The 16,358-nt window shown below is 33.0% G+C and overlaps 1 protein-coding gene across 1 annotated transcript; it reads right to left on the bottom strand.

The window, feature by feature from the left end:
- Positions 1–5,623: 5,623 nt before the first annotated feature.
- On the bottom strand, positions 5,624–8,366 carry LOC118481187 (replication protein A 70 kDa DNA-binding subunit A-like). Its single transcript, XM_035976478.1, has 10 exons — positions 8,192–8,366; positions 7,839–8,106; positions 7,659–7,755; positions 7,229–7,356; positions 7,047–7,131; positions 6,807–6,945; positions 6,511–6,722; positions 6,093–6,405; positions 5,912–5,989; positions 5,624–5,816 (listed from the first exon to the last, which is right to left on the bottom strand). Exons 1-10 carry the CDS (start codon positions 8,330–8,332, stop codon positions 5,649–5,651), a joined length of 1,629 nt encoding a protein of 542 aa, XP_035832371.1. The 5' UTR covers positions 8,333–8,366; the 3' UTR covers positions 5,624–5,648.
- Between the last annotated feature and the right edge of the window lie 7,992 nt (positions 8,367–16,358).

Below are 16,358 nucleotides of genomic sequence, written 5' to 3'. Positions count from 1 at the left end.
GAAATCTGAACATAGAATCATGATCACCTCGTCAAGAGGATCATAGGTATGTAAAATTGGGTTGTTTTGATTCGATTCAAATCTCTAGCATATGATGAAAATCGAATGTTTAGCTTGATTTTGACGTTGTAATGATGAAAATAGAGGAAATATGATGTCTAGAGATAAACCCTAGGTGAATTCTTGTTAAAGCCTTGCGTGCAAATTGTAAGATTCATAATCACCATTTTAGGTGATTAATGTGTTGGTAGAAACTTGATAAACACTAGGATTAAGACTCTTGTTTTAGAGTAAATTGAAATTATGAGATGATATCTAAAATTTATTGATGTTAAAATATGTGTATATGGTCTAATTGAAGTTAATTTGAGTGATAATTTCAAGTCATGAACTTGGTTTAAATCATGTAGAAATCTGACCCGCTAGGTGTTTGATAAAACGCCTAAAAGAGGGTTAAAATGTTAAAGGTTGGGTGAAAACGCAGATTTGACTATGTTAAGAAATAATGCGTTAAAGCTTATAAAAGAGTTCTAAATTTGTTATGAATTGAACTCTTTAGGCAAGGAATCCGGGATGTCAAGTGGACACGCCGGAGGGGATACTCGTGGAAAAGGTGTGCTTTAAAGGTACGTGACTTTAGTCCCGTTGAATTATGCTTATTCGTTTGGGTCTAATGTGTAATGGAGTCGTAGTGAAATGAATGCGTTTGATGTGTCTTTAAAGTGACGAAGTTCACCCGACCATCAAACGGGTCAAAATAAAGGCTTAGAAATTAGGTTGGCTTACTAGTTAAGTGATGGTTTTCACTATGTAGCCCAACGGATTAAATTGTGGTCATAAAATGAATTGTGAAAGTAACGGCTTGAAAGTCTTATATATTGTTAAGTGTTGGATTACATTACATTTATGAATTCAGCCTTGATACATTAAAGTTGTAAATCCGGGATATTGGATCAAACAAAGAGAAGTACAATTGTCACTTAAAACGGAATGTTTGGATTCCGAAGAAATAAGCCTATAGTTCTAAGAGAACACAAAGCCATGAATGGCGCAACTACACTAAGGTTATAAGCCCGGGATAATGGGTAAGCATGCCAAGTGTATTAAGGGACTAAAAGTGGCACAATGCGACCATTGTTAATGGGTCGGATAAACGAAACAAGGAAATCGGGGACAAATAGTTGACATCTCCGTTTCCGTGATGTGAAAGTTATATGGTTAGATCCAAAATTTTATTACGGACACATAGGAAAAAGAATCGGTAAAAACGGACTAGCGAGTAAAAAGTTATGATAGTTTAAAGTTGGAAAATAGTAAATTTCCGGAGCTGGGCAGATGTGCAGGAAATAGACCTGCACCTGCTGGAAAAGGGATTCTCCCGCGCCACGCAGAAGATCCCATTAGAAACCCCGCGACACGCGGAAGCTGTCGCGATACGCGACGGTTTACCGGTAATCTCCCGCGACACGCGGCAGGACTAGTTTTGAAAAATAATTATTTTTCTTAAATTTTGACGCTGAATCTCGTTTATGCTCTTCATTTAAATGTCAAAACTAACATTTTGACTGGTTTTGACTCTAGGTGATGATGGGAACTATCCGGATGATGATCAAGCATGCTATCAAGAACCGAACACGCATTTTGAAAGCTTCCGCTTTAACTTAACTTTGTCTAGACAATGACTTTTGTTATAAATGAATTTGTTAACCATGTTTTGAATGTTTAAACTAGTCGGTAGATGACTAGTAGGTGTTACTTTGAAAACTTTTATTTTGTATTTATGTAGCCCTAGGTGCTTTATATATAATTAAGAAATCTTTAATCATACAATATGGAAAATTTTAAAATGGGCGTTATAGTAGAAGACAACATCACGAAGATGCATGCACAAATTGTGACAGAGAATGCTATCAGTAACTTCATTTAAGTTAATGCAATACTTAATCAATAAAAATACACCTGATTACAGAAACTATTATTTGCTTCAAGAGAGAATATGAAAAGCCGTCAGTGACAAACACATACTCATAACATCAAATAATGATTAATCTAACATATATAATACAAACAATAAATTCAAAAAAAAAACAATACTTGATTTTATAGCATGTAATGTATAATATGGAATAGAACCTTACCGATTTTGATAAGAAAGTTATTTGAGAAAACTTCCGAATATCTTTTCTGGAGCTTATATTCAATAATGGAGTTGAAAAGTATATTAAATGGAGTTAATACAGATGTTACATTTATACTGGTTGGTTGAAATTAAATTTTGTAAAATTTATACTTTACCCCCTTTTACATTGAAACATCGCAATTTTTAGACAACAATAACCACTGTTTGAATATAAATTTATATTGGTAAATACGAAAAACTTATCTATTAATTTAATATATTTATATATATATAATTAAAAATAGTTTTTAAATCCATATATTAAAGATTATTATAAGTTAAATAAATAAACAATTACAAGTTAATAGATAAATATCTTATTTTCAACAATCCCAATACAATCTCACCTCTTCTTCTCTGGCGAAAAAACTCTACAGTTTCTTCTTCCTCAGACTTGACGATCAGAAGTTTGAAGTTTTAGATCAGGTATTTTTTTGTTCTCTTGTGTATTTTATAGGTATGCTTTAACATGTTCCTTTCAGTTTCCTCATTTCAAATTATATAAACATCAAAATCATAATCTACTGATGTTAAAATAGATAAACTTATATGAACTTATTTTCTTTATTTTATAATAAGATTTATATCAACCTATTTAGTTACATTTTGATTCATTCCATTTAAGTACATAGTGTTAGATTCATATTGTTGGTTGTAGGGACCATATTGAAATACACAACATATAAATTTGGTCATAGACAGTGTTGGATATTTTTTATATCTTAAATAGAATGCTTTTCAGTTACAATTGATTTTATATTATAGTATTTAACTGTTATTGTATTTTTTACTTTCAGATAGAGTTTATGATAATTATCAACATCTCTCAATTGGCAAACCTAAATGAGGGATTGGTAAGCTATATTCTTAGAACAAATTAGCTCAAATCACAATTGTATGCTAAAAAATGTATTTATATAACTAAATATATATTAAATATTGTGTATTTTATATACATAGATACTTCCAAAGATAATGGCTAACCAATTACCAAGAAAGTGTGAAGTGATAAGGTTGGTTGATTATACGGGTTTTAAGTATAAGATTGCAGTACAGAGCATTGGTCATAAAAGTAAGAGGATAAACGGGCCAGAATGGACCCGGTTCGTTGAAACTCATAGAAATAACAACATAGACAAGATGTTTTTAAAAAAATTGAAGCAAGCAAAATTTGAGATAAATATTTTGGACAATGAGGGATTGGAGATTAGAAAAGATGGATCGAACAGAGATTATGTTCATGGATGCTTGATACAGGTTGAAGAAGAAACATACTGCAAGCAGGTTAAAAATTCATACTTATTTTTATATATTGCCAGTGTATCTTTTGAACTGTTACCAAAACTTCTAATTTATATTTTGTATCCTATATAAAATCGAATATGACATTTCTAAAATTTATGAAAATTATAGCATTTACCACACGATTTGCTGAAGCTGTTGTCGCAAAAGAGATTAAAAATTGATAACTTGGTTGCCAAAGTACATGGACCAAAGCAGAGTAGTAAAGTTGATGTCCATTATGTTTTCTCTCCTGAAAACAAAAAGGGATTAGCTGCTGGTTTTATGGGACCAGGATGGACAACTTTTTGCTTCGAAAATGATATTGAGGAAAGCTACCAACTGCTGTTTCAATGAATGGGAAGTACTCCTGAAGACGACTTTAACTTTACTCTGAAGGTTTTTAACAAAGACGAGATTGCACTTCACGGAGAGACAAAACATCACTGCAGCTGTACCAATCACCAACACCGCAAAAGGTGTCCACATTATAAAAAACAGTTTGAATACCATGTTTTACAGACACACAACTTGGTATTTACATATCCACTTTTAATATAGTTGATTTTACTTATAATCTTGGATCTATCTGTTATTACTTAAAGTATATGCTATTTTGAATGAATAACTAAAGAAAAAATTTTCCTTTACAGGCAATACCGAGGAACTTTGTTCGAGAACACCAGCTAAATGATTATCGTAAAGTTGTGCTGTCATTTGGTCATGTGAAGTTTTTGGTACAGCTGGTTGTTAGGAGAGATCCTAGAACACCTGACGACAACAACCATCTAGTGATGCATACAGACTGGCAGCGTATCATGGATGAAACGGGAATATCTGTGGGGAAAAAGCTGAGGTTTGAGATAGTCGAAGAAAAAAGTGTAAGAGGAGATAAAATACACTTTGAAGTTTTTTGACATGATCTTTGAACACCTTTTCAGCCTTGTATAATTTATGTTTTAGTTGACATGTTTGATGGACAAATTTCTTGTTTGGAAACTAACTTAGGAATGAAGTTATGTAGTCTTAGTATATACTTTCAAAACTGTGGTTTTACCTTTTTATATTTTTTAAGTAAAAATTACTATATTTTGCATCTAAACATTACTATTTTCAATTACATTTCCTGGTCACTCAACAAAAAGAAATATAACACTCAAAATTAATAAAATAGTATACAATTTGGAATTACAAATAACAGTGTTTTAAAAACTGCTCCTACCAAAGGGACAAACTCAACATCTGTTTCGCTAAACTTTGCAAACCAAAACATCTGTTGAAGACAACCACTGTTAAAAGAAAAGTTTGTTACTTAAACAAAACAACCTCAACACATGAGGCAAACAAACTCTGCCGATGAACCGAAAGGTCTGTTAACACAAAGACTGCTGAAGCAAAAGTCTGCTAAAGATAAGCTCCGCTGATGAAGCAAAATGTATAATGAACCTAAGTTTTGTTGTGCACTAATAGATATTAGACAATTCAACAAAAGATCTATAATATAAGATCTTTAACAGATGATGATCAACAGCTCATAAGGTCTGTTGAAGCACGCTATAATAGTGCTTAGCCTTTAACGGATCTTTAACAGTGCTTAAGGGTTAACAGATGTTAGCACGTTATAGCACGCTATAACCTCTGCTGATGAAGCAAAATGTATGATGAACCTAAGTTTTGCTATGCACCAACAGATATTACACAATTGAACAAAAGATTTATAATATAAGATGTTTAACGGATGATGATCAACAGCTCATATAGTCTGTTGAATCACCCTATAACAATGCTTAACCTTTAACAGATCTTTAACACTGCTTAAGGGTTAACAGATGTTAGCATACTATAACAGTGCTTAGCCTCTAATAGATGTTAATGTATCTCAGACCCCAACAGTTTTCCGACTAAACAATTGATTAAATTTTCATTCATCAATCTTACAATAATGTACAACCCTACTACTTATCCAGTCCATCAATATCACCAAACATGTATAGTAAAGGTTAACCTTACTTGATATTCAACCAATAGACATTACATAACATATTCATCATTGTAGCCATTACAAACAAAACTTTTAACCACAGTTTGTTAAAACAACAGTTAACAGACATAAATAAAAACCACAAGGATTCTTCAAAAATAAGTGGTTTCTACTTGTCTCTCATAACAATTGTTTTTTCATAAGCATCTAATAGTTAACCTTAGTCAGCTTCTTCCGGGTTCTTCTCACATTAGTGGATAGCTCACCAACGTTGGCAACATCAGCATCTTGAGCCATCCACTTTCCATTCGGACTTGATCCAGAATCCTTTTCAACTTCAACGACTGAAGAGTCGGTCGTAACAGAGACAGCATCCTTCCAACAGATCACAAAACAACTATTGATCTCATTTAATAAAATAATGAACCCTTTTTAAACGTACTAAACATACTTTAAAAATAAATACTCACCCTTGAAGTTCGTTCAGCAGACACCTGAGAAGAGTCTGAAAGGTTAACGTCTTTAACGTCAGCTACCTCTTGAGTAACCTAAAGGATCATAATATATGATATCATATAAAAAAGTACACAATCCAGTGTTTAAAACTCAAAAGAAAAATAAATAGATTGAAAGAGTAATTTTATATGCTACCTCATCAGTATTTTCATCACCATTACCATCTCCACCAACCAACTCAGCAATTATTACTGGATCCCTAGTTGTTTTTTGCACAGTATAAACACGATAGTCATTTTTAAGATTGAACTCTGAAACATCAATCTTAAAAGCAGCCTTCTTATCAACCAATCGAAATATCTCATGAGGGAATCCAGTATCATTGGCCTTAACCTGCCTCTCTCTTATGTCACTCGCTGCTAATCCAATAAGCTTCTGAACATCTCTATCAAACATAACAAAAGAAACACTACCACTCTCATCCTGCACCCGCACTTGCACCTTGAACCTGAAATATACACAACTAACTAAGTAAACTGCAAAACTATATACAAATATGAGTCTTAGAATGTTACTTATATAAATATAACTCTAAATAATCATCATTGCTTACTTTGTGGTGATCGATGTACATTCAGTATGACATCTGATACAAACCAAAGAAGTCGCAGGTAATCGAAGAATATCATCTGAAACATTCTCAACATTCTGCAAGTATTCACTTTTACCCATCACCTTCTTGAAACACTTACGACAGGCAGCATAAAACCAACCATACTCTTCTTGCACAATCTTAATTGTCGCAACCACAACACAAGACATTTCCTGTAAAAACACAACACACTTCATGTAAAAACACGCAGGTGACAAACCAAACAAATAACCAAACTATATACAAAGAAGTGAAACCTCTTCTATCTCGCTAATCTCATCAACATGTTTCTTCACACCTTCAGTTACAAATTCTTTATGTAATGGAAAAATACTCTGAGACGATAGTATCGTCTGAGAAGTAGAACTACTCCCTTGTCCAAACTTCAATATATGCCTTTTGAATACCACAAATGATTAGAATTAGTATACAAATGACATGAAACCAAGTATTTGACTTTACCAACTATATATAATAGAAATTATATTAACAATTACCTCCTCCTTAGCTCATCAACTTCATCAATTTCTTGATTCAGAAAAATTCGTGTTGCAAACTTGTCACTTTGAACAGTATATTCACCTACATGGAAAAGTATATAGATATTTAATGTATACCTGTCTTTATATTGCCAGAAATAAACAGTATAGTTATGATTTGCAGAAAGTATCAAAAATACATTTCCATTCCTTACACTTTCCATGCTGTATAACAGCTATCACATGCTCATGAGGTGGGACTTTAGAAATGAAGTCCTTAATCTGCAGAGCATAATCATTCCACACAGTACACCGCAAAACCATACCACTACATGAAAAGAATATTCATATCAAAACAACATTGAATGAATAAAAACAGAAAATAAATCAGGAAAACTATAACATTTATTAAAGTAGCAAATGGTTTCAATTTTAGTACTATATTCACTAAGAATAAACCGTAGACCTCATTTATTACCATGATTCAGCATTACATACAAATAATATAAACCTCATTTATTACCATTACATGATCCCGCATTAAATACAAACATTCTTCATCTTATTTATTAACATCGTTAAATACATTTTATGATCACGACATGACTGAACATATAATCAACAACTTACTCCAAAGCTTCAACATCGAAATTCATCTTCTTAGTCTCCTTTGGAGATCGATCAAAGATTTCAAGATCTCCACAAGAAATCACAGATCTAGCAACATCTACATGATCACATTATACAAGAATATAAGTAAAACTCTCTAATATTATACAAGCAAGACATGACTACAAAAATATACATTACCAACACTCAAAGCGTTTAACGCCTCTCCTTGAAGAATATCTTCATAAGCTCTGAAATTGAAACCATACTCAACACCTTGCCAATCTCTCACACGAGTAACAGTTGTGCATCTATAAAAGTTGATTTTATAAGGTTGCACTACTACTTTATATAAATCTTTATTCTCACCAACACCAAACTTTGAAAGAATCACAACAGCATCTTCTTGCAGCTGCCCATCAAAAACAGGTATCAGATGACTCTTAATACCTCCTTGAATCTTAGCACCCTGATGAACATTTAAAGAAATTATGTTTTTAGCATACAACACTACATTTTCTAAAATAAAATGGAAAAGCAGAGATATAAATTACCTTCTCATCAATGAAGATGATCTCCATTTTGTAACCCTGATTCCATTTTCGTATAATTCTTGCCTTCATGTTCCACATATCCTTAGCAGGATTCAAATCGTTAACAAAACTAAGATTATTACTGTCAACTGATATTGACATGCTTCTAATTCGGAATTCGGGTTGTGATTAAATTTCAAATTTCAAAATCAGAGAAGATGAAAGCGTGATGAAATATGAAGAGGGAAATGAGAAGAAAAGCCTTATATAAGAAGGATAATTGACAGGAGTTTGAATATGAGTGACATGCATTAATTGCTAATTACTTATTCCCATGCATATTTAAATTTGAATTTCCCGGTAATTAGCGTTAAACATCTGCTGATCTAAAAGTATTACAGAAGATAACAACATCTGCTGCTGCTAAGTATACATTTGCCAAAGGAACCAGCTGCTACTTTCTTGTAGATAGGCAATGGTTGCCCTTTAGAATTAGAATGTGGGCCAGATCTTTAAAATGTAAAAATACACAAGGTAGTAGTTTGATGTGGGCTAACTTTGAATTTTAAAGTCTTTTAATATTAGGTTTTATGATGTAATAATGAGATAAGAAAAGCCTTGTTGGACACCCTCTCCTGCTGACACATCAGCTTTTCTTATGTCACTTGGATTTCTCCTTTTATACAACACGTATCGTTTCTTAGAATACCATGCATAGCCCATATTGATAGAGAGTAAAAAAATAATTAGTGCAGACTTATAAAATTGATATACACTAATGGTCAATAGGTTTATTCAACAGCAATTCCATTATGTTGATAACAAACTACTTTACAAAATTACTTTAATGATAGGATGATTGGGATTTTCTAAAAATGTTTGTTTTTGTACTACTTTACAAAATTACATAGAATTCAAGAAAACGAAACAACAAATTAAACAGATATTGAGTTATTCAAAGTTTTGTTGAATACTAAATGAGATGTTGACCAAAATTAAAACAGATGTTGACCAATAGTCAAACAGATGTTGACCTTAAACAGATGTTTGGTTTAACGCCACAGATCTGTTTATGGCCAAACATCTATTTAAGTCCAAATATCTGATATAGAAGGCCAAGCATCTGTTCAAGGCAAAACATCTGTTTAAGGTGAAACATCTGTTTATGACCAAACATCTGTTTAAGTCCAAAGCTCTGATATAAAATGCCAAACATCTGTTAAAGGCCAAACATCTGTTTAAGGCCAAACATCTGTTTAAGTCCAAAGCTCTGATATAAAAGGCCAAACATTTGTTAAAGGCCAAACATCTGTTTAAGTCTGAACAGATGTTTAACTTAATCAGATCTACTGTCTTCTCACACTGTTTCCTCTTCAAAACACTGTTGAACCTAACATGGGTTTCCATTAACTATTGACCAAAGGTCAAACAGATGTTCAAACCACTGTTTGTTATTGTATTTCGATTAACTATTGACCAAAAGTCAAACATATGTTCAAACCCTGGTTTTGACAACATGAAACACAACATCATCATGCCAAATACAGTCATATACATCCATCCATTATTCTGAATTCATAAACCCATAAATGCAGAAGAATGTCGCATTTGCGATTAATAAACCAAGTTTCTACTAATTGCAGTTACTATTAGCAAAAAGAAGCATGATATCATCTATATATAAAACACAAAGTGCTAATAACAGTGTTTTATCATGTTAGCTATACATAGCAGCAAAACATCAAGTTAATAATTAAAAAAAAAACATACAATCTCCCCATCAAAAAATTTCATAATTATAATATCTGATATCAGAACATGCTTAAATGTCGTTGTTAAACTGAGGTAACTTGATTTAATATGATCTTCTGTTCCGAAGACATGTACGTAAAGTGCAACATATCACCAAACCTCAACTTATTCTCAGTCATAAACTTTCGCCAATCGTGCAACGCATAACGTGGCTTCAAATCATTTAACTCCGACTTAACATCATAAACTTCCACAACTCCAACCATGTTTTGAACTTTCAAAGGATGCAGATCAACAGAAAGACCTGCTCGTCTGGCAACTTCAACAGGAAGATGCTACATGTATTGTGTGAAAAAAAATAATAGTCAGACAAATAAACATAAATCATTAGTTTGTTATAAAAAACGGTATACCAGCTTATAGTCTCCTTTGCGATCAAAAAGAAAGAACTCAGGATCGAGAAGATGTCCAGAATGTTTTTTTTTTTTTTGCAGTCTTTATAATCTTATTTCTATAGATAAGCTTTTTCTGAACGTTAGCGGCTCTTTTCCCCTTGATGAACAAGTAAACATATACATGTGAATTAAAGGAATGTTGAATATATGAACAAAAAAAAACAGTTTATATAAGATATACTGATTAAGTGGAGAGTATAGATACCTTAACTTTGTGAGCATATGAAGAACATCCAATATGATCACTTGTGTCGACAGGTAAGGCAGCATTTCCCTTAGTCATATTCTTGACCGTCTCCTTTCTCTCAGAGGTAACTTTACCTTTCTTCTTAGCCTGTTGTCATAGAGTAACTTTAATAACCATAGTAATATAACAATCTTTAACACGGTAAACTTACATCTTGTGTTTTATTCAATCGTGAAGACATGCGTCTCTTCGACGTGCATTCGGCATTCCGTGCATAACTTCTTCTAAATAATACATTATTGGATAAATGTAACATCAGTAAACAACATTACTAATAGTTGTAAAACATTAAATTCTTATATGTATTAAATTAAAAATAAACAATTTTAATAATTTAGTAAGTACCTGAGTAATGGTTCTTCCTTTACCTACAGACACTACTTCTTCATCCTCATAGATGTCCTGGTCAACATTAATGAAAGAATTTGTATAATGCTAAAATAATTAAAACCTTTACTGCTAATACTAAATACATACGTACCTTGAATACATTCTCAACATAATAAGCCTTCGATATCTCAAGCACACTATCATCATCAGATTCAGGTTTCTTCGAAAAGCAAATCTCAATCTCATCTCTATAAACTACTATGTCAAAAACAACATCATCAATTCTGCTAAACACAAGAAAATCATCCTCCAGTATTCCAACATCTTTACACATTTCCGGCTATCCTCTAGCAAATACAAAGTTCGTATCAACCTTAGACACCTCAACATTCCAATAGGAACCCTTATAACAGATTTGAAATTTGCCACTTGGTGGGCTGTTTTCGTAAAATTGTTAAATGAAGCAGTCTTCGATTACCTCAATCAAATTAAAAATAATGAATATTATACGTGAAGTATGTGACTTATGAGAATAAGCATTGACATATTTAAGATGCAAAAGGATTCAATTTAAGATCAATAGTCATACCGTAAAACCAAATCTTGCATAACGATTAAACGTGAAATAAGATTCACCATACATGCCATCAACAAAACATGAAAGTTCAAGCCCATAATCACCTAACACTCTGAAAACCAACAAAGTATCCCTCGGCAAATTGTGATCTTTAACAACACTGTCCCAACCGTCAGTTATTATTGGCGTTGAATTTTTTTATTCTGACCCTCACAAACCACTTTTTACCAGACTCATGATAGATTCGCAACTTATTTTTTGGCCAACAATCTCCCCACTTTTGATTAGCAAAGGTTATAGGTACATCCTGTATATAATTTTTAAGTAGTGTAAGAAAATATAAACTATAACAATTTAAATATATATCTCAATAAAAATAAATTATGTATATAAAAACATGTCATACCAGTTTCAAAGATTCTGGGTTATCAAGAAACTTGACAAATGTAGTATACATGACAAAACCTGAATCAGTAAAGATGTTAAAACATTGAAATTAAAAAGTTGGCTTCGATGAACATTAACTTTTTGTATTAACAGAGTATCTACTGAAATTAATCATAGAAACAGAGTATGAGTTAAAAAATTTCTACAAATAATAACTATTTATCAACAAATGATTCAAACACCTAACTAAACCCTTCTTGAATGTATAGCAATAAACTTAAAATCGTATTAGTAGCAAGATAGGATTTTTTTTAATTAAAATCGGTTAAACAATATAAAGTATTACAATATGAATTTACATACCAGTTGTTGAAGAAAAAACAACAAAACCTCCAGTGATTCAAGTGTAGAAGACGGAGAATAAGAAAGTTGAAACCCTAGAAAATGACTGGGAAGAAGAGATTTTTGAAAGAAGTCAGATGATAGATGTTTGATGTGTAATAATGCTAAAGAAATAATGACAATTGTGTTTTCGTTTTCCCATATTTTCAACAAATGAAAAATATTTACACATACACCCCTTATTGAATTTGTTATTTCCATTTACAAACTTAATAAAAGATGTCTAACAAAATGTGTTTGGAAACCTCTGTTGGTCGTTGGAAACAGTGTAAGTCAAACAGTCGTTAGATAAATAGAAGTTATGACAACAGATAATAACTTTCAGCAGTTGTTTTATTTTTAGCTAACATCTGTCCACGTCAGAACCTCTGTTATCATAATGCATGACAGTCAGCAGTCAGCACTGTAGTAAATAAACAGTCATTAGGAAAAACAGAAATTATGATAACAGACGGTACCATTTAGCAGTGGATGTGTTTTTAGGCATGCATAAGTTTCAAAAACAATTGTTTTCAATCAGTGTAACTCAACAGTGGTAAGTCTAACATCTGCTATTAGCCCAACCACTGTTAGGAATAACTGAAATAATTAAAAGAGTAAATTACAAGTTTTGTCCTTTATGTTTGTCCCAAATTTCAGGCGCTGTCCTTTATCTTTAAAATTGATGAGTTTTGTCCTTAACGTTTCAAAATCCTACACGTTATATCCTTTAGGGCAAACCCAGTTAATTTTCAATGTTAAATCTGGTCACACCGACTCCACATAAGGGCAAGTTTGTCTTTTTACCCTTCAATAAAAATATTAAATATATATTTATAAAGTTTCATCTTCTCCAGTCACTATCCCTCACCTCCCTCTCTCTCTCTGTATCATCCATAAGAAGACAACCTTGAAACAAAGTTTATATCTGAACATCCACATGAATACACAAGCGATCAATTAAACAATTTGTCATATAACACAGCAACAAAAAGACAATAAAGTCAACAACAACCAATATGATTGCCTGTAGCAGATAGATAACAAAACAGCTAAACAACAAACTAGGAAAAATAAACATAATGATTGTGTCACGCACGAGTTTTAACAGAGAAGGACCTACATCGGGGTTATCGAGAGAGGATTCATCTAGTAATAACTGCTTTTCTAGCGATTTCTTCTTTCCGGAGTTCCGATCTGGCGACGGCTTGGCGCATGAGGATGACGGAGAGGGTGATGGAGGCCTCTGTTACGCCGGTGGTGTTGTTTTGGGGTTGATTGAGTCGGGAGTGGTGCGGATCTGGTGGCTGTGGTTGTCTTCTGGAATGGAGATTCGTGGTGGCGTTTTGACGGAAACTAAACCGGCATGGTGGAGATGTGTTGATAAAATGCAGATTTGAAGTTACCGGTGAGTGTGGAGGTGAAGGGTATGGCGGCGATGGTGGAGAGTGGTGGCAGCGGCGGCTGTGGAGGTAGAGGTGGAGGTGATTGTGGTTTTTAGTAAGAGAGAGGGTAGAAAGAGAGGTGATTGTCTGCAACTTTTGAAGATGGTGAGGGAGTTAATTATATAAATTTCCAATAAAAACGAAATTACAAAAATACCCCATGTGCCTTGCACATAATCAGATTTAACAAAAAAATTTAACTGGGTTTGCCCTAAAGGACATAACGTGCAGGATTTTGAAACGTTAAGGACAAAACTCATCAATTTTAGAGGTAAAGGACAACGCCTGAAATTTGGGACAAACATAAAGGACAAAACTTGTAATTTACTCTAATTAAAATGAAGATGCGACAACAAAGATTAATACTATTTAAATTTATGTCATTTAGTCAACAGTGGTAAATCAAACAGTCGTTAGCATACACAGTTGTTTCATCATCAGCAGATTCTTGAAAAAACTACTATCAATGATCAAATTCTGAACATTTGTTTTATCTTTGCACTCATCTGTTCACCATCAAACCAACCCCTGATGCTATTAAACCTCTGTTGACTTACCAAGCAGATGTTCAGACAGAATTCAACATCAACATAATCTGTTAACCATCAAACCAACCGTTGATACTATTAAACCTCTGTTGACTTACCAAACAGATGTTCAGACACAATTCAACATCAACATTATCTCTTCGCCATCAAACCAACCCTTCATATTATTAAACTTCTGTTGACTTACCAATAAATCAATAAATTAACTAAATCAAACTAAAAAACTAAATAAGTAAAACTAAAAGGCAACATAGATTCATAAGTTTAAAATTTATACATTTATTCATGACATTAAAAGTCCAATAATTACATCACATACTGAACAACATTAAAGTTCAAATCTAACAATAACAACAAGAATGAAGAAACTTTAGCTTAAACTCCATCGATTGCTGAACCTCTCGATGTATGTCCTTCAGCATCGCCATGAACTCCACGTTTCTATCACCGCACTCTATATTACTAACAACACAAAGCTCATGAACGGAAGTTGAAGGCATGCACATAGATCTCTGGAAACCCGCTCTCTAGTGAACAGGCCAACTTGCAATCCATCAAAACATCTCTTCAACTCTTGAAGAGTAGCCCTGTCTTCATATACCTGCTCCTCGATTTTCCTGACAAAACGCTGCTTGAAATCATCTGATTTTGCATCTGTGAATGAGGCCATTTGAATAAACTATATTACTCGACTTTCCTGAAAGTATGACACCTTCTTAGGAAAACGTGATGAAAAATAGGTGAAGTGACTATGAGTTTATATACTGAACTTTGTAATTATGAAAACATGTAGATTTAATATATATAAACATATTAATGTAAAATTCAAAACAACAGTCTTTTAATGCAAAAACTTTTTCAAAACCCCAACTTTTATGGGAAAACCGTAAAATTAAATACCAAGAAACCCAAGGGACAAAATATCGAAATTCAAAGAACAAAAGCAGATTACGAAAATTACAATTAAACTCTTCATTTACCATGTAAACGCGTTTTTAAACTCTATAAAAAACCGACGATTAGTTTTGATTCAGAACACCAACAACTCGTCCTACAAATCACTTTCTGTCAAAAATAGTTCCAAATCAGAAAACCTACAAAAAATCTACATGGCAAAGTTCAGTTTCTACCACTGGTCAGACACCCGCGATCTTAAAACACAATTCTCGATGTGGGCACTCAAAGAACAAAGAACAGACCAAGAACTAAACAGGAAAGTCGACATAATCAACAACACTAATGACAACAAAACCTAGAACAGCATAGCATTGCTCGATGAAGTCCTCCACTCTCCTCCATCAGACTTCCAGAAGAATGCAGAAGAGTTTCTTACACAACTTCTAGAACAGGATCAGAAAATCTGCAACATGCTAACTGACCTGAAATTAAAAAGAGAGCATGAAATCACATAGAGAAAGGCTAGAGTCTACGAAATCTTAGCAAGTGTTAACCCTAACGTGTAATACTTTATAAATATTTCATTAAATTCCTATTTTTCTCTGTAGTAGTTCATTTTAATAATATAATCATGCATCTTAACAGTTAATAAAAAATAAGAAACAAACCTAAAATGCAAAGGTCTCTTCTCAACTGGTGTAGCACAACTGACTTTTTCACGATAGAAGATACATATCGTCGGTTGAAGTTGCAACTCTCCCATCAAAGAATGTAATACATGCAACTTTTCACGATGTTGCAACAATTATATTGCAACATCGATATTTAAAGGTTGATGTGTGATGGCCAACATCATTGAAATGACGATGTTGGAACAATGATACCGGAACGATAACATGTAAACAGAATCATCAAACATTCGAACAAAGAAGTGTAATCGGAGAATAGCGGCTGAATCACGAGAAAGATGCATTTGAGAGATAGAGATAAAAAGTCTCGCTTGCAGATACCAGCGAGAGAGATTTGAATGTGGAGCCAGATAATTATGTCTTATTTATAGAATTAGAAAATATGGTTTGAATTTTGAATATGGTTTGAATTTTGAATGTGGAGCCAGAATTTGAATTGGGAACAGATGTTTGATTATAAAATGTTGATGACAGATGTTG

Source organism: Helianthus annuus, chromosome 1 (genome assembly GCF_002127325.2).
Source record: "Helianthus annuus cultivar XRQ/B chromosome 1, HanXRQr2.0-SUNRISE, whole genome shotgun sequence".
NCBI classification, from domain to species: domain Eukaryota; kingdom Viridiplantae; phylum Streptophyta; class Magnoliopsida; order Asterales; family Asteraceae; genus Helianthus; species Helianthus annuus.
Note: the sequence above shows the minus strand (reverse complement) of the source record. Positions and strands in the feature narration are given on the sequence as shown.

What these genes read in the sequence shown, in the direction of transcription:
- LOC118481187 (XM_035976478.1), bottom strand. Translation starts at nt 8,332, where the DNA reads ATGTCAATATCAGTTGACAGTAATAATCTTAGTTTTGTTAACGATTTG. An exon ending in TGTACATCGATCACCACAAA is followed by an intron (nt 6,406 to 6,510) that starts GTAAGCAATGAT and finishes TGTATATTTCAG; the next exon opens with GTTCAAGGTGCAAGTGCGGG. An exon ending in GTGATGAAAATACTGATGAG is followed by an intron (nt 5,990 to 6,092) that starts GTAGCATATAAA and finishes ATGATCCTTTAG; the next exon opens with GTTACTCAAGAGGTAGCTGA.